Here is a 22,950-nt window from a genome sequence, read left to right as displayed (position 1 = left end):
TGATAACTTTCAAACGGCTGAACCGATTTTCTTGGATTATAGCTAAGAACACTCTCGATCAAGCCACCTTTCAAACAAAAAAAAACGAAATTAAAATCGGTTCATTAGTTTAGGAGCTACGATGCCACAGACAGATACACACGTCAAACTTATAAACCCCTCTTTTTGGGTCGGGGGTTAAAAATAAGCCTGTAACCAAACTAATAGGTGGTACAACAGAAAACCGATAATCCGGGTCGAAAAAGGTCCAAAAAGCCGGGTCGAAGGAGGGCCGAGAATTTTTGTATCTATAGTAGGTACCTATTTGTATGAAACCTGCCAAAGAATACCGCTGCGGGATTACGGCACGGATTATCTCGCTTAATCCTCCACTGTGTCTGTTTAATTGTTTATTCCAATAATTGGAATCCTGACAAGCGACTGTATGAGGAAAAATATGAAAAACCAAGGAATATAGCAATATTAGGGTTCCGTACTTCAAAAGGAAAAAAGGAACCCTTATATTAGGATCATTTCGTTATTTGTCTGCCTGTAAAACGATTAAAAAGATGGCCTTGCAAAGTTATGATGCAACCTAATGCAGATGGTAACAGGTGGATAGTCAGATAGACAGACAGGTTTTCGCCAAAACCGTTTTCAGGTAATAGCTGTGATATTTATTTATAACTAGCTGACGCCCGCGACTTCGTCCGCGTGGATTTAGGTTTTTCGAAATCCCGTGGGAACTCTTTGATTTTCCGGGATAAAAAGTAGCCTATGTGCTAATCCAGGATATTATCTATCTACATTCTGAATGTCAGCCAAATCCGTCCAGTGGTTTTTGCGTGAAGGAGTAACAAACATACACACACACACACACACACATACAAACTTTCGCCTTTATAATATTAGTGTGATATACTAGCGACCCGCCCCGGCTTCGCACGGGTGGACATTTATTTTTTCTATTTTCCGGGATAAAATATAGCCTACTAGCTGACGCCCGCGACTTCGTCCGCGTGGAATTAGGTTTTTCGAAATCCCGTGGGAACTCTTTGATTTTCCGGGATAAAAAGTAGCCTATGTGCTAATCCAGGATATTATCTATCTCCATTCCGAATTTCAGCCAAATCCGTTCAGTGGTTTTTGCGTGAAGGAGTAACAAACATACACACACACACACACACACACACACACATACAAACTTTCGCCTTTATAATATTAGTGTGATACGGATTCGGAAGAATCCCTCTAAGTAATGGTAAAAGAAATTTTGAAATCGGTCCAGTAGTTTTTGAGCCTATTCAATACAAACATACAAAAATACAAGAATACAAAGGTTTCCTCTTTATAATATTAGTATAGAAATACAACCTCTGCTACTAACACATAAGGACCTGCGTTGTCTTAACCAATAAAGAAATTCTTGCGTTCATAATTAGCTGTAACATATTCTCTGTTACAGCTAATAATGCCCAGAATTCAGACAGGATCTTATTTCTACTATTATGATCGATCGACACACTACACTCTTTCGACAGGCCAGCTCTAATTATTGTCCTGGAATATTGTACGTTGGAGCTGTAATTATGTCGGACATCGTTAGCACTGACAAATCTGATTCCAATTTCCAAGTACCTATTCAATTATATTACCAGAGACCTGAGTACCCGTCTACAGCAAGACCTGTATCAAGAATCTCCTTACTCAATCATTTCAAAGGTATCTTTTTGCTCCGATAACGGTACTTTTACCGTTACTTCATTTTGCAATCCAATTTGTTCAAAAGTTCCGATTTTATTCAGTTTTGTTACATTTTTGAATGGCTGATTGCGAATTAGTAACGGTTCTTGATATCGAAATATCAAGTATCCTTTTGTAAGATTAGTAGCTATGTTATTGTCTTTGTGAATTTACAGTCTGTTAAAATCTTTGAATGTGCCGTTACAGTAATTTCATCAACAGAATAAAAAACCGGCCAAGTGCGAGTCAGACTGGCGCACCGAGGGTTCCGTACTCGGGTATTTTTTCCTACATTTTGCACGATAAATCAAAAATTATTAAATATGCACAAAATGTTTTAGAATGTACGGGTAAAGCCCTTTCATATGATACCCCACTTGGTATAGTTATCATACTTTGTAAATTGAAACACATTTTAATTTTTTTTGTGATGTACTTAACGACAAATTCACGGTTTTCGGATTTATTCCTTTACTTGTGCTATAAGACCTACCTAAGTACCTGCCAAACATGATTCTAGGTCAACGGAAAGTACCGGTATAGGTATTTTTGACAGACAGACAATAAAGTGATCCTATAAGGGCTCCCGTTTTTCCTTTTGAGGTGCGGAACCGTAAAAAAACGTACAGTCGAATTGAGAAGCTCCTCTTTTTTTGCAGTCGGTTATAAATACGCTCTACTTTTTGAGTTTACTTCTGCCTCTATCACAAAGCACACTAATGTTCACTTACACTGTGTCCCTTCCTTCGCTCCAAACTCCATAAGCATTCTGGCGAGTTGCCGATTGGAAGCCAGCACCGCAACGTCCAATGGTGATAATCCGTCTGGGTTGAGGCTGGAATGGAAAAATATCTCATTACCTTAAGGTACCTATATTCTTAGGTGAAAATATATAAAACAAAGTAGCCAATGATAAGTTTCACAGTTTAAATTATGCAAAACCTGCCACCCTGCAGTAGTGTGGCAAACCACATTGATGACGATTTGCTTCCTCTTTCCTAATTCGAACCGCTAGGATATGGAACGCCCTTCCGGCGTCAGTTTTCCCTTCCACCTATAATATAGGTACCTTCAAGTCAAGAGTGAATAGGCAACTTCTAGGCAAGTGCGCTCCATCTTAGGCTGCATCATCACTTGCTGGCAGGTCTGATTGCAGCCAAGCGCTAGTCTATATAATTTAAAAAAAAAAAAAACACTTCTAGATTTTTTCCTGGTATCAGCTGGTATGATCAGTCGTAGATGAGTTGCCCGAAAGACCATAACAGGAATCCAATATGATAGCTTCCATGTTGGGTGAGTTTATACTGTCTTGCAATGTTCGACTAGTCAGGTAGAGCGTTATTATCAAAATATACATATTTTTTGTGGTCTATTAAGTATGAATGTATTTAAATAAGGTTTCCTATGGTCTCCTACCTGTTGACGTCGACATCGGTCGAGTCCAAGATGTTTCTTGCCTTGTCAATGTAGCCATGTTCAACTGCCGCGAAGAGTGCTGAAACAAAATGAGACAAAAATTACTTAAACTTCATTTAGCAGTAGTTTTTACTCGTAGTAACTATCTATTAGTTATTTAGGTATACATTCTGCAATTGGTAAATGTAGTGCCATGGACTGCGGAGGTAGAGTTTTAAATAAGTAAATTATTTATAAACAAATATTCAAGTAAGTAGGTATAGGTAGGAATCAAAATAAACTAAAAATAATAAAATCCAAATAAAAGCTCGTAAAAGAAAATAAGAAATAAAAAAAATACCCTGCAAATGAATGTTAACTTGTGCGATTTTGTCTTGCTGCGCCCGCGCATCTTTCTGTTGCCTGCGCGTCGCCTTGTCGAGGTGCGGCGGGAGGGGGGCGCACGCGCTGAGCGAAGGCAGCTCCCCGCCGCACCCGTCCAGCAGCGCGCCGTACTGGAGCTCTATAGGGGGAGGGAGGAAAATAAATAAACAAACGAAAAAGGACAAAAAGTGGGTAGGTAAAAAATATAACACTATGGAATGAAATTAAAAGTTTTCGTAAATAGGATAGGTGGCACCATTAGTAGAATAAATCGCATGAACTTTGTTTTATTTTATAAACTTGGGGCAAGGTTGGGTCCAAAAAACTAACTAAACACATAATTAAAGAAGTAAAAAAATACATAAATTTTTTAAAGTCCACACTCCTAAGGGAGCCAAACGCAAATTTTGCCGAAATCCGAACCTAGCCTGTAAGATCAGATTCTCAAGAAGTGCTTGCTATATGTAGGTTCCTAAGGTCGATCTAATAATGTATTTATCCAGGAACAAGAGTAGTACCAAAGACTTCAACAACCACTTCAGTTCTACATTAATCAACTGTCTTGTCGTAACTAAGGTAAGATTGCAACCAAGTGTATCAAGAAATGATTATGGAAAGAGCATCAAAGTTTCAGGGCATATTATTCTAAAATATTCTAAAACTACTAAATCCTGAAATTATTTGAAAGTTGGTAATTTTATAACTCTACTAAAACATATATTCAATAGTGCCATTATCAGAGAAGGAAAGCACTCCAATAAATTGGACTCCCAACTTCAAGTTTTAACGGCTATTCGCTCAGATTTAAAGGATAGTGGCATCAAATAAATTACACAGCTGAATTGGTCCTGAGGGTTACTTCAGTAGATACAGTAGCGGACTAATTACTGAATGAATGACGCTTAAGGAGGAAGCGACGGGCCTGCCCGCGAAATTCAAATTTAATTTGGTTTTTCGCAATTTGTAAATTAATACGACAACGTAGGCTTATGGTATTTTAATTGCGACAATGGCAGTATCATCCACACAGGTTTATATTAAAATCTTTACTTGAAAGAGTCCAGTTTAAGAAATTAGCTCTAGTATCGACTATTCTCACAAATTAGTTGATACTAGAATAAATTTCTAGTACCCGTCTCATGCCCCTTAAGGAAGTTTTATAGGCCTTTTTAGGGATCCATACCCAAAGTGTAAAAACGGAGCCGTATAGAAATGTCACTCTGGTGTCTGTCTGTTTGTCTGTTAGCTTTTCACTGCCCATCAGTTTAACCGATTTTGATAAAATTTGATATGCTAGTCTTTTTTCCCGGAAAATCGAGTTCCCACGGGATTTTTAAAAATCCTAAATTCATACTTTCCATTTATTTAGAACAGAGATAACTTGCATCCCAGTGACGAATATAAGTGTCTGTTTATCCCAGAAAATCAAGGAGTTCCCACGAGATTCTTTAAAACTTAAACGCGGATGAAATCGCGGGCATTATCTAGTACGTAATAAGATTAATGAATAATTTCTCAATGGTTTGGCGAAGAGTTGAAATTTTAATTTGGACGAAAAATGTTAATTACGTACTTAGCAGGTAGTATTTTACGAAAATATATGTATAGACGGAGATGACACTCATTATACGCTGTTCGCACATTACTTTGTGGGGTAAAATGCTGTGTATATTTTAACCCAACATTAATTTATGCATGAGATTTTGGACGGCCACGGTTACCTACGACATATTACACGCCCGATGTTATAACATTTCATTAGAGTAGCTGACCCATGTGAATTGTAATCAATTTGAAAAGATTGATCTACGCTGCGAACTCCAAAATCCAAATGCATCCAATATTTGGGTTTACTGAAACGGAATGCTAGATAAAACAGCATAAATTAAAAATTTATAACACCGCGACAAGTGAAGGTTACAGTGACTAGAAAAGAGCTGTTAACTTTCAAACGGCTGAACCGATTTTCTTGGATTATAGCTAAGAACACTCTCGATCGGCCACCTTTCAAACAAAAAAACTAAATTAAAATCGGTTCATTAGTTTAGGAGCTACGATGCCACAGACAGATACATCGACAGACAGACTCTTTTTGGATCGTGGGTTAAAGAGTCTCTTTCGCATTTAAGAGAAGTTTCCCTATCGCACTTCCCAGGTCTGCGCTTTCCATACGGACGTAGTTTGGTTCTAATTTCAATATTAACCAATCAAACTCAATGAAATTCTGTAGCTATACATTCTAGAAACAATTATTTGTGTTTGTAGAGACATCTGAAAGTCATAGACACAGTTATTAATTTTTAGAATGTGTCTACAAACGTTGAGTTTGATCGGGTGGTTAAAATGATGTCAAATCTATGATTAAATTACGTTTGTGCATAAGCTCTCATTGTAGTACGCGACAAGTCGACATGGCGATCGGGATATGAGGCGGGGGGAAGCCCCGCACACCCGAATTTGTATGTTTTTTCTCTATTAATTTTCTAATGTACAATAAAGCTATATTCATTCATTAATTCATTAGGTGGACGGATCTTCAGCCAGAATAATAATATCTACTGTATAACACACTCACAGAAATCCAATGATCACACTAATATTATAAAGGCGAAAGTTTGTATGTGTGTGTGTGTGTGTATGTTTGTTACTCCTTCACGCAAAAACTACTGGACGGATTTGGCTGGGAATGGAGATAGATAATATCCTTTTTATGCCGGAAAATCAAAGAGTTCCCACGGGATTTCTAAAAACCTAAATCCACGCGGGCGAAGCTGCGGGCATCAGCTAGTTGTACATAATGCCTAGTTATTCTCGTGTTCCTTGACCTCGATATGACAAACTAAACGTTACCCACGTTTGGTTCAACTGAAGTTAGCATGGGATTACGTTTAACTGAACCAACTGACTGTGACGATCTACGAGGCCAAATGATTGTATGATAATACAGCTGTTATAATGAGGTTTCTTTTTATCATAATTATCTGTTTATTTGACAACATCTCTGACGTAGTGATGTGAATACCTTGCTTCCCGGTCAAAAGGTTCCGGGTTAGGCCAGTTTATTTCGTAGGTAAATTAATTAGGGTTCTGTACCTCAAAAGGAAAAACGGAACCCTTATAGAATCACTTTGTTGTCTCTCTATCTGTCCGTATGTACGTCTGTCGTGTCTGTCAAGAAAACCAATAGGGTGGGCACTTCCCGTTGACCTAGAATCATGAAATTTGGCAGGTAGGTAGGTCTTATAGCACAAGTAAAGGAAAAATCAGAAAATCGTGAATTTGTGGTTACATCACAAAAAAAATATTAATATGACGTGTTCAATTTTCATAGTAAGATAACTAGACCAAGTGGGGTATCATATGAAAGGGCTTTATCTGTACATTCTAAAACAGATTTTTATTTATTTTTATGCATAATAGTTTTTGATTTATCGTGCAAAATGTCGGAAAAAAAACCGGGTACGGAACCCTCGGTGCGCGAGTCTGACTCGCACTTCGCCGGGTTTTTACTTAAATTCTAAAACTATTATTTGATAATTGAGTCCCAAATATAGTAAGTATAGTAATTATCTGTTTAAATTATTCATTTCCCAATAATAAACACTACATAACATTTAGTTTTCAATATGAATGGGCACACAATAGTCTATTAAAATGTCGGCGGGTGTAAACGCGTTATAGAATTCGATGATTGATGACCGTTCATACACGATTCATACAAACGATTGCTAAATTGTACTCTTAGCAATAACAAGCCTTAAAAATAATTTATCAATAGCTCCCATTCCATCTATACCTACTAATCCATACTAATATTATAAATGAGAAAGAGTGTTTGTCGATCTGTTAACTTTTTGCTCATTCGTTTGACCAATTTTGATAAAGGTACCAGACAGAGTTTGTATGCATCCCGGAGACAGACATAGGCTTCTTTTTAACCCCCGACCCAAAAAGAGGTGTATTATACGTTTAACGCGTGTATCTGTGTATCTGTCTGTGGCATTGTAGCTCCTAAACTAATGAACCGATTTTAATTTTTTGTTTGAAAGGTGGCTTGGCTTGGTCGAGAGTGTTCTTAGCTATAATCCAAGAAAATCGGTTCAGCCGTTTGAAAGTTATCAGCTCTGTTCTAGTTACTGTAACCTTCACTTGTCGAGGGTGTTATAAATTTTTAATTTACACTTGTTATACCGAAAAACTCAGGCGGAAAATCGAAATGATGACTACTAGTCAAATCAGCGACTTTTTGTCAAACGTTAAAACGCTTACTTAGTAAGGGAGCTTGTATGAAATACACAGACGACATAAACGTTTGACGTAGTTTAACGTAGCCATACAACGGTCGACTTAAAAATGCAGTTAGGGTGAATATTATATTGTGCTCCCCACAATTTTTTGAAAATGCAGCACTAAGTGGGTGCAATGGTGTGGAAATCTTTTCATTTTGTTAATTTCAAACTCAATATGGATAGGTACCTACTTTTAAACAAAGGGAATGCAACGGTATGATAAAGTAAACTCAGATAAATGTGACGGAAATCGCACAAAATAGCATTTTTGGTTTTTTTTTCAAACTTTCTGTTAATTATTCTCAAATACTAAAGGTTATTCAAATCTACTAATCAGTATACTAGGTAATTCACCTAGCTGCTAAAGGTGAATTACCTAAATCAACAAAGTAATAGGTATACTTGATTTACCTAGGTGAAACTAACCCAGGTGAATCAAGTCTCTGCGTTCCTGTGTCGTCTCGTCATGACGCAGACGGCTCCGCTGGGTTTTAGCGGGTATTCTGGAAATTGCCAGCGAGTCCCACATACCCCCCCGGAAGCAGCGTAGTATTTGCTCTGCTTCCGGGAGGGATGCGTAAAAGCATTTCCCAGCGATAAAAAAAAAAGGTGAATCAAGTCTATGGCATCCGAAGCTGTAGGTACCTATTCTGTCCTGCTTTCTCACATGGGCGTTCCTTCACCAAGTTTGTTCCATTGTTTTACTTTTTGCCATAGACCCTAAAAGAAGTTTCAATCAAAGTATTACGCTGGCTTTATTAAAATGTATGACTATTATTTTTCAAACTGATGTCCGAAGGCTGTTCCAAAGCCTCGGTTCGACCGTTCAATAGCCTTATTTGGCAACGCGCGATACATTATTATTAAGATCCAAGGTTCGCCCTTTAGAAATTGACAACTGATAGATTTATCCGCTATTGTAAATGCTTGGGTGCCGTGTAATCTGATCCATTTGAATTTGATGTAATTTATTGGACTTAACGGTTCATAAATATTGAACCCACTGAGACACAACGGAACTAAATTGACAAGTCTAGTACCTAATGAGTACGAATTAGCCACTAAGGCCTTGTCCGAAGATTAACGAGAAATGAGTTGAGCTAAAAATTTGAAACGATTTGGCGATCAACTAGAGTTGAGCGTGTAATTAGGATAACTGTATCGCTGGGCTATGAACGAGTGTGCGAATTTGATAGGCGATTACTCGCACCGTTCGCTCGGATGGCAGAAGGTGGCCAAGACATTCATTTAATTCGATAGCTCTTGTCGCCGAAGTGAGAGTTTTCTTTTAGACAGCTGTCCCACCGCTGACGAGGAAGCGACTAAGTAGCTATCGACTATTTTCTTGTCGCTTCGTGATGGCGTAATTGAATGTTAATCCAACAAACAAACACACATTCGTATTTATAATGTTAGAAGGATCTGTTTTAACTTGCAGCCCTAAGCACAGAATATGAATAGTAGTGACGGGTTAAGTGTCAATTACCAAGAAAATAATTGAAACAATGAAATAGGGCATATACCTAGTTGGTTAAGTTAAAAATACCTACAGTTACACATAATAAGGCAGCAAATATTCCTTTGTGTTGCCATACATACTCATTGCTTTGTTGGTTAATTGGCTAATATTTGTTTTTGTTAAGTGACGTAAGGTGCATTTTAGCACAATTACGTACGACAATCGCTTGCATTATTTCATCACGTTAATTAATTTTTTTACTAATTACCTAATAAGGGAAATAAAGAACAATGGTTTGCAATGAAAAGATTCCAATTTAGTTCATAACAAGGCTGATAAAGACATTTTGGAAGGTTTTTGGAATAGTCAAACTTCTATCCGATAGTTTTTTTTACATGGATTTTGTCAAACTTTTTTTAAATTGTTAAAAGTTGCTAACGAATCTACCGGCTACGGAGCGTTGTTCCTACTATAAAGAACCAACAATAATGTTGCGTGTTACTAGTTGTTAGGTAGGTATATATCGACGATAATACTTAATTAATTAATAGTAGGTCAATGTTCCAAACCAAAATTGCACATACCAGTACCTAACCTATTAAAATTACAACATAAACAATTTTCAAAATGACTAGATAAACTAAAATTACTCAAAACAACACAGTAGTTTCTATATTGGATAGAATATAATTTTTAACTGTTTCTTGCTACAGTAGTTTCTGTTATTATCGTTATGAGAGCGTTCTTGCAGAATGAATCTTTTGGCGTAAAGTACGACGCGCGACGCAACGCAGCAAACGGACACACAACGCGCCGCATCTACAGAAAAGAGCCCTTAGGAACGTGGATGCTAGCTTTATCTACCTATATCGATGGCAATACATAAATTACACAATAGCAGTTCACCCTTTCCTCTATTGCGAAATTTTTGCAGTAAGTAGATAGGTACTTGAAACAACAAAACAAGTTATTGTTCAAGAAACATACCGTGCGTCGACACATCGCGTGGGCGATTACTCAATTACATGTCCAAGTAAAAACAGTTTGAAAGTAACAGTGATGTATAGTTCTCGGCCGGTGTAGCGGAAATAGTACGAGTATAGTCCGGCGAGGCCGTTGCGCGGAACGCTACATGAGATCTACAAAATCGGACATGCACTCCACAAATCGGAAGCACAGTTCACGACAGTTATAAAACTTGAAACGAAACCTCGAGGCTTCACTTACACTGGCTAATGTAGGCTATAAAAAAAATTCAAAATAAAAATAAAACCGACTTCAAAAACCAAAAATTATTTTCTACTTTTTAGTGTTTTTGGTTTTTGAAGTCGGTTTTTATTTTTCTTTTGAAAATTTTTTATTTCACAATTTTTAGTGGCCCCACTGTACTTATAATATGCTATGCCCAGTTAAAACCCTACTGTTTACTAAGCTATTACACTGATCGCGAGCAATTTGCTCTTATCCATTGAGGAGTTCTGTTCTCCATCTCCTAAGATATTCATCAGATCTTCACCAAATTTATATGGGACCACCTGCACAGTATACCCTTTCAAACAAAAAAAAAATTTCAAATCGGTCCAGGGGTCTTTGAGTAATCGGGGAACATACATAAAAAAAAAGATCCCGAAGAATTGAGAACCTCCTCCTTTTTTAGAAGTCAGTTAAAAACGGCTAAGTATGTGACCAGTGGCACGTGAGGGAACTCTCGGTTTGATCCTGAATCAACTATGGTTACGACTTACTGAATTTGCCATTTGAAAGAACACTGTTGCAATTAGACCACTCAACCACCACCTTCATCACAAATACGTCACAACACTGTTCAGTTATCACTACATGAACTACATTGACCTAATCAATTCGAAAATCGAACTCTATCACGCATAAACACTGTCTCAAAAATGCAACTGAGTGTCGAATTGGATCAACCTTCAAAAAAAGATTACAGTTATTGGCACTTTTAACTCGAAAATCGCATTATCAATCTTAAACACTGCCTTATGAATGCAACTGAGAGTTCAAATTGCATCAACACTCAATAAAAGATAACACACATTGACATTTTTAATTCGAAAATCGAACTGCATTATCACTCAGTTTTAAAAAATGCAACTGAGAGCTCAAACTGCAATAGACGATTTAAAAATTTAAAAATAGAACTGACTAAATGAATGAATCGAAAGAAAGTCCAGTCCACAAGAAAACACTTTGGCACTCATTTGAACCGTATTATTAAGAAAAAAAAGTTTATAATTTGAAAATGGAACTGACCAAAGAAGTCACTCCATTTCAGTAGCATTGTGTTAACTGAGTGTTCGCACGGTTAGGGAGGCTGTTGCATCTGCTAAGCATCTATGTCATCATGGCATAACTAGTGTGCGAAAGTTGACTATGTATGTGTATGTAATAATGGCCTATTCATATTAGACCAGTATCATGCAAGCGACCTAAAGGTAATCACAGATTACAGTCACAGTGTAACTATACGCGGCCCCCGCTACAAGAGTTACTCGTAAAACTTAATGAATATTTTATAACTGAACATTCATAGGAAAAGGCAATGTTCTAGTCAAAAATACTTCGTAACTCTGTAGTAGTGCGCGCAAAATAAATAGTCCAATCTGAACATAGGCGTTTGACTGTGCTTTGCACAAAAATAGATCTCTTTGGGTTTATGTCTATCTCTATGACCTGCGCAGACCGCCATGTTGCAATTTCAGATAGGATTACTTCTAACAGTGTTTTAATACCAGTACAAGGTAGTTGTACTGAATATAGTCTAATTGAATCCATAAATTAATTTGTGTGCAATATTGCTACTGGAATAATGTGGATGGCGCTGGAACTTCGTTTTAATAATAGAGTAAGTACAACGTACTGAATTTAGTAGTTACTGTAATTTAGTCATCCGTACACTTTTAATATGGGTACCTTTAAATTACCTTAGCCTAATAAATCTAGGACCTGCTGGCAATGGGGATGGGATTTATTTTTGACCTATGTCAAAAATAAATTATTATTTCTTAGTAATTTTATTAAAAAGAGTGTCTTCCAAAATTCGTAAAATCTGCATTCGATGCTAGTTATAAGTTTGCTAACTATTTTAAATTATCGATTTACCTAAAAAGTACGTTAAATTACGTCAAATGTTATGACGTCACATCTGTGAATTTCATACAAGCTCCCATACTAAGCGAGCGTTTTGACGTTTGATAAAAAGTCGCTGATTTGAAGTCATCATCCCTATTGCCAACAGGTCTGATTGCAGCCAAGCGCTAGGCTATTTTAAAAATAGAATTAAATAAATAGTAAAAATCCCGGCTGATTGGCCTGCAAAAGTCATGGAAGATAATTTATATGTATATAAGATTGCATCAATTCTAAAGCAGCGCTGAAATTAAAATACTGGATCCAGTGATTAGAATAATATTGTGAGCCGGCCGCAATATAGGAAGCCTTAAATGCAAGTCCAATTAACCTTCCTTTAAAGTACCTTCTATCTAATTTCCATTGCAGTAAAATCTTCTTTACAGCCAAAGACCTATAATACTCCATAGTGTAAAGAAGTATTTATAGCGTGTATTTTCACCATAACTCGTAAAATTGCTGATGTGTTCTTTGCAAAATTGCTTCATTAAGTTTCAACTGAGCTTTCCAAGCTTGTTAGGAAAATTATTGTACCTATGTTGTTAACTGTAGTGTTTTCGTAAGCAGGAAACTGCAATGTAACTTTTTTAATGAATTCATTTTTAGGGTTCCGTAGTCCGTACCCCAAGGCCAAGGGTGCCAACGGGAACCTATCAAGCCTCCGCTGTCCGTCCGTCTGTCTGTCACTGGGCTGTCACGGATGAATCCGTACCATCGTACAAGAAATAAACTTTTTGATTTTCATGGTAGCCATTTTGAAATCTTTATTATTTTTGTTATACAAGAGAAATACACATTCTGTGAAAATTTACAACTATCTACTATCTATCTATTAACGTTCATGAGATACAGCCCGACAGACAGACGGACTGACGCGACGGACGAACGGACAGCGGAGGCTTAGTAAATAGGGTCCCGTTCGTTGTAGATAGAATTTTTCTTACACTTATTTCGCTAAGAATCACTATTCTTGAGATATCGTGAATCTAAAATTTGAACGAAAACTTTTAGAATCTTTTTTTTTTCTCTCTCTCGTCTGGCTTTACAAAGATTAGCCAATGTCAAGTTTGTAGTTATTTGTAACAAGTTAGTTAAACTATAGGTACAAGTATGGACCCCGTCTGTGCCGGTGCTCGCCGACATACGCACGGCACCCCCTTAGAGCGCTTTCCAGTCAGTTTTAACAAAAAAAAAAACACTCCAAAAAGGCAGAGCACGCCCGCCAGCTAACACCAACACAGACGAAGTCCCTTTAGAATCTTTAACTTTAAGAAATAAGAGGCATACCTAGGTACTCGTGCTTTTATTTTTACTTTTAAATTCAAATTAATAGATCCAGTTCAATTTAGATAAAATATTAAACTGTCCCACTTAATTGATATTTAAATGACGGATTATGTAAGTGGATTTAAGTTAGTTTGGTGCTGTGGGAGTATTACTAGATTAGAGTGACTCTGTGGGCATTACGCAAGAGATACTATTTTGTTGAATGTGGAGTTATCGGGCTTTTATGGGGCCCTCAATGAAATAAATTATAATTAACTTTCTACTTTGACATGGCATATAACTATTTAAATAAGTTACTAGCATATACCCTCGACTTCGTCCGCGTGGATTACATAAATTCAAACCCTGATTTTACCCCTATCTTGGCGAAATCCTTTCTTAGCAAATGTTTGCGTCATAATAGCTATTTGAATACCAAACAGCACGTTCGTCCAATGGTTCGAGTTCAGTCAGTTTTTTTGCAGATTCATTGAAAAGCTATTCCAAAATAGGCAAAAGATAAAAGAAAACCCGGTCAAGTGCGAGTCGGACTCGCACGCGAAGGGTTCCGTGCCATTGTACAAAAAAATAACAATTTTCATTTTTTTTGCGACGTAAGCACAAATTCCTGATTTTCGGATCTTCTCAAGGTACTTGAGCTATAGGACCTACCTGCCACATGCCTGCCTTGCATGATTCTAGTCTAGGTCAACGAAAAGTAGGTACCCTATAGATTTCTTGACAGACACGACGTACATATCTATAGACACGACAGGCAGATAGACAACAAACTGATCCTATATGGGTTTCTTTTTTCCTTTTGAGATACGCAACCATAAAAAGACCAAGCTAGCAATAATCTATACTCTAGCAGCGCAATGCGAGGCTTTAATCTAGGTAGTGCCTGAAAATCAGCGCCGCAGTATCGAATTACTGCAACAGTATACTGCAGTAGTTCAGACTTAGGCTGAAATCTATAAAGCGCACTTTGACTTTGCTCTGACTTAAGATTGAGTTAAAACGAGACAGATTTATGTGAGAGATATAGCTCTGTCTCGTTTTAACTCTGTCTTACTCTTACGTCTAAGCAAAGGCAGAGCGCGATCTTATAGATCTCACCCTAAGTCTTGCCCGTGGATACCAACGCGCAATAAAATTCGACACTTTTTTTATCTTTTACCGTTCCGTTTTAGGGTGCTAATGGGACTCTATTAATAAGCCTCCGCTGTCCGTACGTATGTCTGTCTGTCCGTCTGTCTGTCAGTGAGCTGTATCTTATGAACTGTAATAGGTAGAGACTAGAGAGTTGAAATTTTCAGTGTGTATGGTACAACAAATACTGGTATATAATAAAAATATGGTACAAAAAATAGTAGAGGATGCCCGCGATTTCGTCCGCGTGGAATTAGGTTTTCAAAGATCCCGTTGGAACTGTTTGATTTTCCGGCATAAAGAGTTGGCTATGTCAATAACATGGACGCAAGCTACCTTAGTACTTTTCAAATAAATTGGTCAAGCGGATGAGTCTTTAGGAATCCCGTGGGAACTCCTTGATTTTCCGGGATAAAAAGTGGCCTATGTCCGTCCCCGGGATGTAAGCTAACCCTGTAACAAATTTCGTCACAATCGGTACACACAGACACCGTAGACAGAGGTCGGACAGACAGATAGATAGACAGACAGACAGACACACTTTCGCATTTATAATATTAGTATGGATTTTATAAGCCGTGACCAAAACAAACGAGCATTTTTTCGGTTAGCTCGGAAAAGAAATATTTCATACATCCAAGATATAATATTTATAATAACTATATTATACGGAACCCTATAAGGGCGAGGTCCAACTCGCACTTGATGAGTTTTATTTAAATAATGATCGCTACCTGTCATTAAAAACTTACGATAGGTACCTACTATTTCTATTACGCTATTTAGAATTCTGTGTTTGCGATACATAAGTTAACAGTAGTTTGGAAACAAGCAATAGTTAATAGTTCTCGATTTGAATAATTTACTACCACACATGTTGTTTAAAACTAAACTGAATTGAGAGAACTAAAACGAACCACACTTTCCGCAAAATATGAATAATTGAGTTGCTATGTACTATGTAGGTAGATTTGGATATCCATACTAATATTATAAATGCGAAAGTGTGTGTCTGTCTGTCTATCTGTCTGTCTGCTACGTTTTCACGGCCCAACCGCTGAACCGATTTTAATGAAATTTGATACAGACTTGGGATACATCCCGGGAAAGACATAGGCTACTTTTTGTCCCGGAAAATCAAAGAGTTCCTACGGGATTTAAGAGCGTTGAAGCATGAGCTTGGAACACAAGTTTAGGTATTTACCCGAGGTTCTTTGTTTGTTTCCGTGAACGGACGTACCCAGCGCAGTTTAGTTTATAACAAACCGTTTTGATCCTAGACGATTTTCAAACAGATTATTTTTTCAATATTTTTAAGTATGTGGTGTTAGTTTGTCGTTTTTTTCAAAACAATGATGTTTTTTAAAACAGTGTATTGTCTTTATAGATTAAGTACGAGTGAATAAAACTTATAATTGTAGTCAGTACTTAATACTAATCTTTTATATACTTGTGTAAGTATAAGAGAGTCAAGAAATTATACAAAATTCAACTTTCCTTATACATATTTACGAAAATATGGTTCCCTTATCATGCACAGTATAAATAGTTACACCTACTATAATAATTTTCACACATATATTTATAAAGGCTAAAATAAATGTGAAATCCGTCTAAAATTTAAACAGTCTTAAATATTTAATTTGCAATATTATCAAAAATATAATGCAATGCTAATACTCATAATACATTGAGCATTTTTTATTTATTTATGGTCCTTTACAATCTTTTCAAATTTTATTGTTAGTACTAAATCGTACTTACCGTAAGCGCAAGACAATGGACAGTACAATGAAAGGGATTAACAGGTACAAAAATGCAGATGTTACACTTGAGTAGGTATTTATTCATCAAAAATAAGTGCATTGCTACACGAGTAAGGTAGGGATACAAAAACAAAATAAGATAAAGTTCAAAACTAAAAGTACAAAAACCCACCTACTACTTTTAAAGACTTCACCGCAGATGATTGATTTATATTTGAATATGTATAAATTATTATATACATGTATTCGAAATTTTCATAGTAACTGCTATGATTTGATATCAAACTCGATCCATCTATTTCAAGTTTATTTTTTCTCGATATACATTTCTTTTTCATGTCATGTGTAGGTAAACCAATTTCAATATACTTTTTGGGTTTTGTAGGTTATATCTCTTACATTCGTTTTGATTATGATAAGTTCTTTTATGACATATCGGAAAATTTTATGACATATGACAATATAGCCTCTAACACACGGAATGGTAAAGCGAAGCCAAAGAGAGATCTCATTTATCAAAATTTAATGTGCAGTTTGGCAGTAATAAGTGAATCGATGAGCCAATAAACAAACAAATACGCAACACAACACGTGACAGGTTGTGATGGCAATCAGAGTGAGGACGCCCCGCACACCCACACAATCCCTGAGCTAATCCGGTGCGGGATAGCGCGGGTGACGTGCGGGTGTGCAGAACGTCCCCCGCCTCATACCTCGATTGCCATCTCGACCTGTCACGTACTATACATAGCTCCCGAAAACTCAGTCCTCTCTTAGTTACATACTATAATATTATTAATGCGAAAGTGTGTCTGTCTGTCTGTCTGTCTGCTACGCTTTCACGGCTCAACCGCTGAACCGATTTTGATGAAATTTGGTACCAACTTAGGATATTTTCCGGGAAAGGACATAGGCTACTTTTTATCCCGGAAAAACAAACAGTTCCCCCAGGATAGCACGCTGTGTTTCACGCATTTGTCGTTCAATAACGCCGCAACAGAGCTACGGTTTGACGGAATTTTTTGCACAGACATAATTGAAGACATAACAAGTGATACAGAATACTTTTTTTCCAAAATAAACAAACAGTTCCCAAGGGACAGCACGCAATTTTTCACGCATTTGTCCTACAATAACGCCGCAACAGAGCTACGGATTGACGGCATTTTTTTGCGTAAACATAGTTGAAGACCTTGCAAGTGATATATGCTACTTTTTCCAGAAAAAACAAACAGTTCCCACGGGATAGCATACTATTTTCTCGTATATTTGTCGTTCAATAACGCCACAACAGAGCTATTTATTAACGTCAATTTTTTGCATTGACATAGTGGAGGATCTAAAAAGTGAAATAAGCAACTTTTCTCTCTAAAAATCAAACAGATCCTGCAGGATAGCATGCTATCGTTCAGGCATTCGTCATTCATTAACGCCGCAACAGAGCTACAGATTGACGCTTTTTTTGCAAAGACATAGCTGAGAACCTAATAAGTAATAAATGAGACTTTTTCTGCCGAAAAATATGGACACTTCCCGCGGGATAGCATACTATTTTTCACGCATTTGTCGTTCAATAACGCCATAACAGAGCTACGGATTGACGGCATTTTTTGCACAGACATAGTGAAGAATCTAAAAAGTGAAATAAGCTACTTTTCTCTCTAAAAACCAAACAGTTCCTGCAGGATAGCATGCTATCGTTCAGGCATTCGTCATTCAATAACGCCGCAACAGAGTTACGGATGGACGCTTTTTTTGCAAAGACATAGCTGAGAATCTAATCACACTAATATTATAAAGGAGAAAGTTTGTATGTGTGTGTGTATGTTTGTTACTCCTTCACGCAAAAACTACTGGACAGATTGGGGTGAAATTTAGAATGCAGATAGATTATACCATGGATTCGCACACAGGCTACTTTTTATCCCGGAAAATCAAAAAATTCCCACGGGAATTTTAAAAAACCTACATCCAAGTGAACGAATTCGCGGGTATCAGCTAGTCACATCACACTAATATTATAAAGGCGAAAGTTTGTATGTGAGTGTGTGTGTGTGTGTGTGTGTGTGTGTGTGTGTGTGTGTGTGTGTTTTTGTTACTCCTTCACGCAAAAACTACTAGGCGGATTGGGCTGAAATTTAGAATAGAGATAGATTATACTCTGGTTTAGCATATAGGCTACTTTTTATCCCGGAAAATCAAAGAGTTCCCACGGAATTTTTAAAAAACTACATCCACGCGAACGAAGTCGCGGGCATCAGCTAGTAAGTATGTATAAGTATGTAGTAAGTATGTATAAGTATAAATGCAACTTTTTCTCCCGAAAAATATTATATGAACACTTCTCGCGGGATAGCATACTATTTTTCACGCATTTGTCATTCAATAACGCCACAACAGAGCTATGAATTGACGTCATTTTTTTAGGGTTCAAGCAAAAACGGAACCCTTATAGGATCACTTTGTTGTCTGTCTGTCTGTCTTTCCGTCGTGTCTGTCAAGAAACCTATAGGGTACTTCCCGTTGACCTAGAATCATGAAATTTGGCAGGTAGGTAGGTCTTACAGCACAAGTACAGGAATAAATCTGAAAACTGCGAATTAAAAAAAAATGTTTCAATTTTCAAACTAAGGTAACTATACCAAGTGGGGTATCATATGAAAGGACTTTACCTGTACATTCTAAAACAGGTTTTTATTTATTTTTATGCATAATAGTTTTTGACTTATCGTGCAAAATGTTGGAAAAATGTTGTAGCCGAGTACGGAACTCTTAGTGCGCGAGTGTAACTCGCACTTGGCCGGTTGTTTTGCATAGACATTGTCGAGGAAAAAGCATTATAGACTACTTTTCCTTTCAAAAAAAACAAATAGTTCGCGCAGGATAGCATGCTAAAACACATGATAAAATAACTTAGGCATTGCATAAAATATTGTAACAAACCTCAATTATTATTAAAACCTTGAATCACGCGAGTGATGCCGCGGGTAATAGCTAGTTCAAAAATAAAACCATCATAAAGATCCACGAGGGATGACCACGTGCAAATGATAGTAATTATCCTATTGTTTCAGGTGTTATGGTAGAGTGTACAATGTATACAACCAAAATCTAAATACAAAATACCGTACTAATGCTGTAAAAGACAATAAACTAATGCTATTATGCAAATGAAAAAAAAAAGAAATCATAATAGAATACAAGAAACCGCGCTAATGCCATAAAAGGACGATGAATCATCAAAATTTTATTTAGCGGCTAGGACAAATAGCAAGGCTATTGGGATATAGCATTGTCAGCCGGTAATAACTGTAAAACTATAAGCCTTTAAGAATATTTGATTCTGAAAAATTATAATTCTAGTCAATAACTAATTATACAAAATTCAACTTTCCGTTTATTTAAAAACATGGTTTTCCTTATCACAAACGGTATAATGAAACCTTGAGTATTGAGTTTTACATATTTATAAAAGCTCTTGAAATAAATGTGAAACCCATGTAAAATTTAAACAGTTAAAAATTTATTTTTTAGAAATTATTAAAAATATAGATCAATGCCACTGCTCTGATAGGCATTGATCTATTCTCTACCGAAATCGCATTTTACAATTTTTTTCAAATTTTGAAAATTAAATTATTCCCTTTCAATGACAGGGAACAATAGATACCAATGCAGCTATTTGCTCGAGGCAATACTTATTTATTAACTAGCTGATGCCCGCAGCTTCACCCGCGTGGATTTAGGTTTCTAAAAATCCCGTGGGAACTTTTGATTTTCCAGGACAAAAGTAGCCTATCCGTAATAGCCCGTCCCCGGGATGCAACGCATTTCTGTACCACGTAAAAAACATCTAAACGGATGATCCTTTAAAAATCCCGAGGGATCACCAGGATTTAGGAATGCAATTCCTTACAGCATCATATAAACACAATTTAAAAATATACAAAAAGTTTTAATCTATCTTTAAGAAAAAATAGCGAGTATTAAAAATACCTAGTATTGAGAAGTGATAGTCGCACTACAATTTCAGGTAAATCGTAAATAATCCGATAACAATTGCTAAGCAAACAAGCGTTACGTCCGTTCTCGGAGAGGCCTCGGCCGGTACTAATTTCCTAGTTCAATTTACTATTGCTTGTTGCACGGTTTTGTAGTGTGTTTCAAGATTATTTTTTGGAAACAAATATTAATTAAATTTAAATTTTTTTTTTCTGTTTATATTGCAAATATGTTCTTCTTTAATGAGTACTTAGTTTTATTTATAAATGAAGAAAAATAACCCACCTAAATGACAGTTTTATGTGTCTGTAGTTTTATGAAATTATGACTTTTTTGTTTGAATTTTTATAATGTAAAAAATGCCAAACGAAAGATTTGGTTCTGTCATCTTATTAGTTCAGGACCTTTTCTTTGGTAAATATATCTCTTTGTGAGAATCGACCAAGTAACTTTTGATGTAGTGAACGTCAAAGATGACACGAAATCCAAAATTCAGTAATAGTCTTTTGGTATTTTAGGCAATAAAAGATAAACTATGAATAAATTGCAAAATGTTGTCTGTCAATTTAATAAAACAGGAAATATTCTACAAAGTAGTATATACATGTTTTACATAAATGCAGTGTTTAATAAAATATAGGGGGGCAAAATGGCTTAAGAATAGCTCATGCCGGTTCAACACTCTTAAAAAACCGATATCCACGCGGGCGAAGCCGCGGGCATCCTCTAGTAATACATAAATATTTACTTACATAACTTTTTAGTCCTGGCAATTAGTACTGTTTTCAATACATAAATCGTAGCAATTAAGCGTCCTCTACATAATATAATCTACTCATGTTTTTTGTGTAACTATTTAGACTTGTGTCTACAGTCTAGATTCTAGACACAAGTCTAAATAGTTACACTAGTAGATCACTCAAACTCTAGCTAGAGTGATTCGGTGTTGCCCAGGCAGTTAGAGATGGTCCGTGTATTTTCGACCAATCCGATTATTGAGAAATGACGTGATAATTTAACTATCGCTCATTGCCCTGATTGGTTGAAATTATCGCATAAAATCTCAATGATTGGTCAAACCATACAGGCTACGCTCAGTGCCGGGTCGCCATTCAAGCATTTTGGGAATTTCCAAATTCTATTGGTACTATATGTATACATACCTACTTTATGACATTACATTACATACATACAATACATACATACATTAGGTATAGGTAAAGTATCAATTAAATTTTTAAGTGGAACTCTTTTGTATGTTACATACAAAGGCACTTGAGTTCAAAATAAAAGATCACATTATGATAATAGTCTTACATTATCTAATTGTTATTCTCTTCAAATATAGATATTTACTTTGCTTACGAAAAGTGTTTTCTCCCGCTGGTGACGTCACCACACTAATCCAAGTAAAGCCTAGACGACTAGTCTCTATTGTATTTGTTTAGATTTTTTATCTATACTAATAAATAAAATTGGAGTGTCTGTCTGTAATTTCGAAATAACTACCTCATATTAAGCTCATATGGTTATTTGAACGATACCATAACTGAATCACACGTTTTTAAAATTTTTGTCTGTCTGTCTGTCTGTCTGTCTGTCTGTCTGTCTGTCTGTCTGTTTGAAAAGGCTAATCTTTGGAACGGCTGAACCGATTTTGACGGGACTTTCACAGGCAAATAGAGGATTGACCAGGGCGTAAAATAGGCTACTTTTTTAACCGACTTTTAAAAAGGGAGTTGTGTTTTTCTACCTATGTACACCGAAATCTCCGAGATTTCTGAACCGATTTGCGTCATTTCTTTTTTAATCGATAGAGGAACTTTGCGACATTGTTTCATAAAAAATTTGGAGTCCAACTCCTCAATCCTGATGCTGCAGGGGATCTGACCAATCCACGCGGGCGAAGCTGCGGGCATCAGCTAGTAATACATATGTATTTTATTTCGCAATCTAATCTTTAGAGATTTTTTTTTATAGACTACAACCTAAAATTCATAGACACTCGAAACCTTCGTGGTTTCGAGTGTCTATGAATTTTAGGTTGTATTTTAACCTAAACAAAACTTTATAATTTAATTTGGCGACTTCGTACCTGAAAGCACAAAGAGCCGCTGGATTCAGGCGGCGGCGGCGCAAGACCGCGGTACAACAAGACCTACTAACCAACTAGATAAAGACGTTCTACAAGAAACCTATGCCCAGCGGTGGACGTCCATCGGTTGATTATGAGTACCTATACTGTAAATCACACTGAAATATAAAAACAACTTTTTTTAAAAACTATTTAGAGAACAGATAATGAAGAAAAGCTGTTTAGCTACAAGTTACAACTTATTTTATTTGTAATTTGGCGTTTTAATTG

At 36.5% G+C, this 22,950-nt stretch overlaps 1 protein-coding gene across 8 annotated transcripts in view; it reads right to left on the bottom strand.

The window, feature by feature from the left end:
• LOC123872037 (ankyrin repeat and fibronectin type-III domain-containing protein 1) overlaps window positions 1-22,950 on the bottom strand; it is a 217,487-nt gene that overhangs the window by 13,084 nt on the left and 181,453 nt on the right. For 5 of the 8 annotated variants that reach the window (XM_045916157.1, XM_045916162.1, XM_045916159.1 and 2 more), the window contains 3 exons: window positions 3,479-3,640; window positions 3,139-3,217; window positions 2,454-2,557 (listed from right to left, as the gene is read on the bottom strand). In XM_045916157.1, the coding sequence (XP_045772113.1) occupies window positions 2,454-2,557; window positions 3,139-3,217; window positions 3,479-3,640 (345 nt within the window). Of the gene's footprint in view, window positions 1-2,453; window positions 2,558-3,138; window positions 3,218-3,478; window positions 3,641-10,994; window positions 11,545-22,950 lie in introns of those variants that run through there. The other 3 variants (XM_045916160.1, XM_045916161.1, XM_045916164.1) reach the window with 2 other exon arrangements.

The sequence above is a fragment of the Maniola jurtina genome, chromosome 14 (genome assembly GCF_905333055.1).
Source record: "Maniola jurtina chromosome 14, ilManJurt1.1, whole genome shotgun sequence".
NCBI classification, from domain to species: domain Eukaryota; kingdom Metazoa; phylum Arthropoda; class Insecta; order Lepidoptera; family Nymphalidae; genus Maniola; species Maniola jurtina.
Note: the sequence above shows the minus strand (reverse complement) of the source record. Positions and strands in the feature narration are given on the sequence as shown.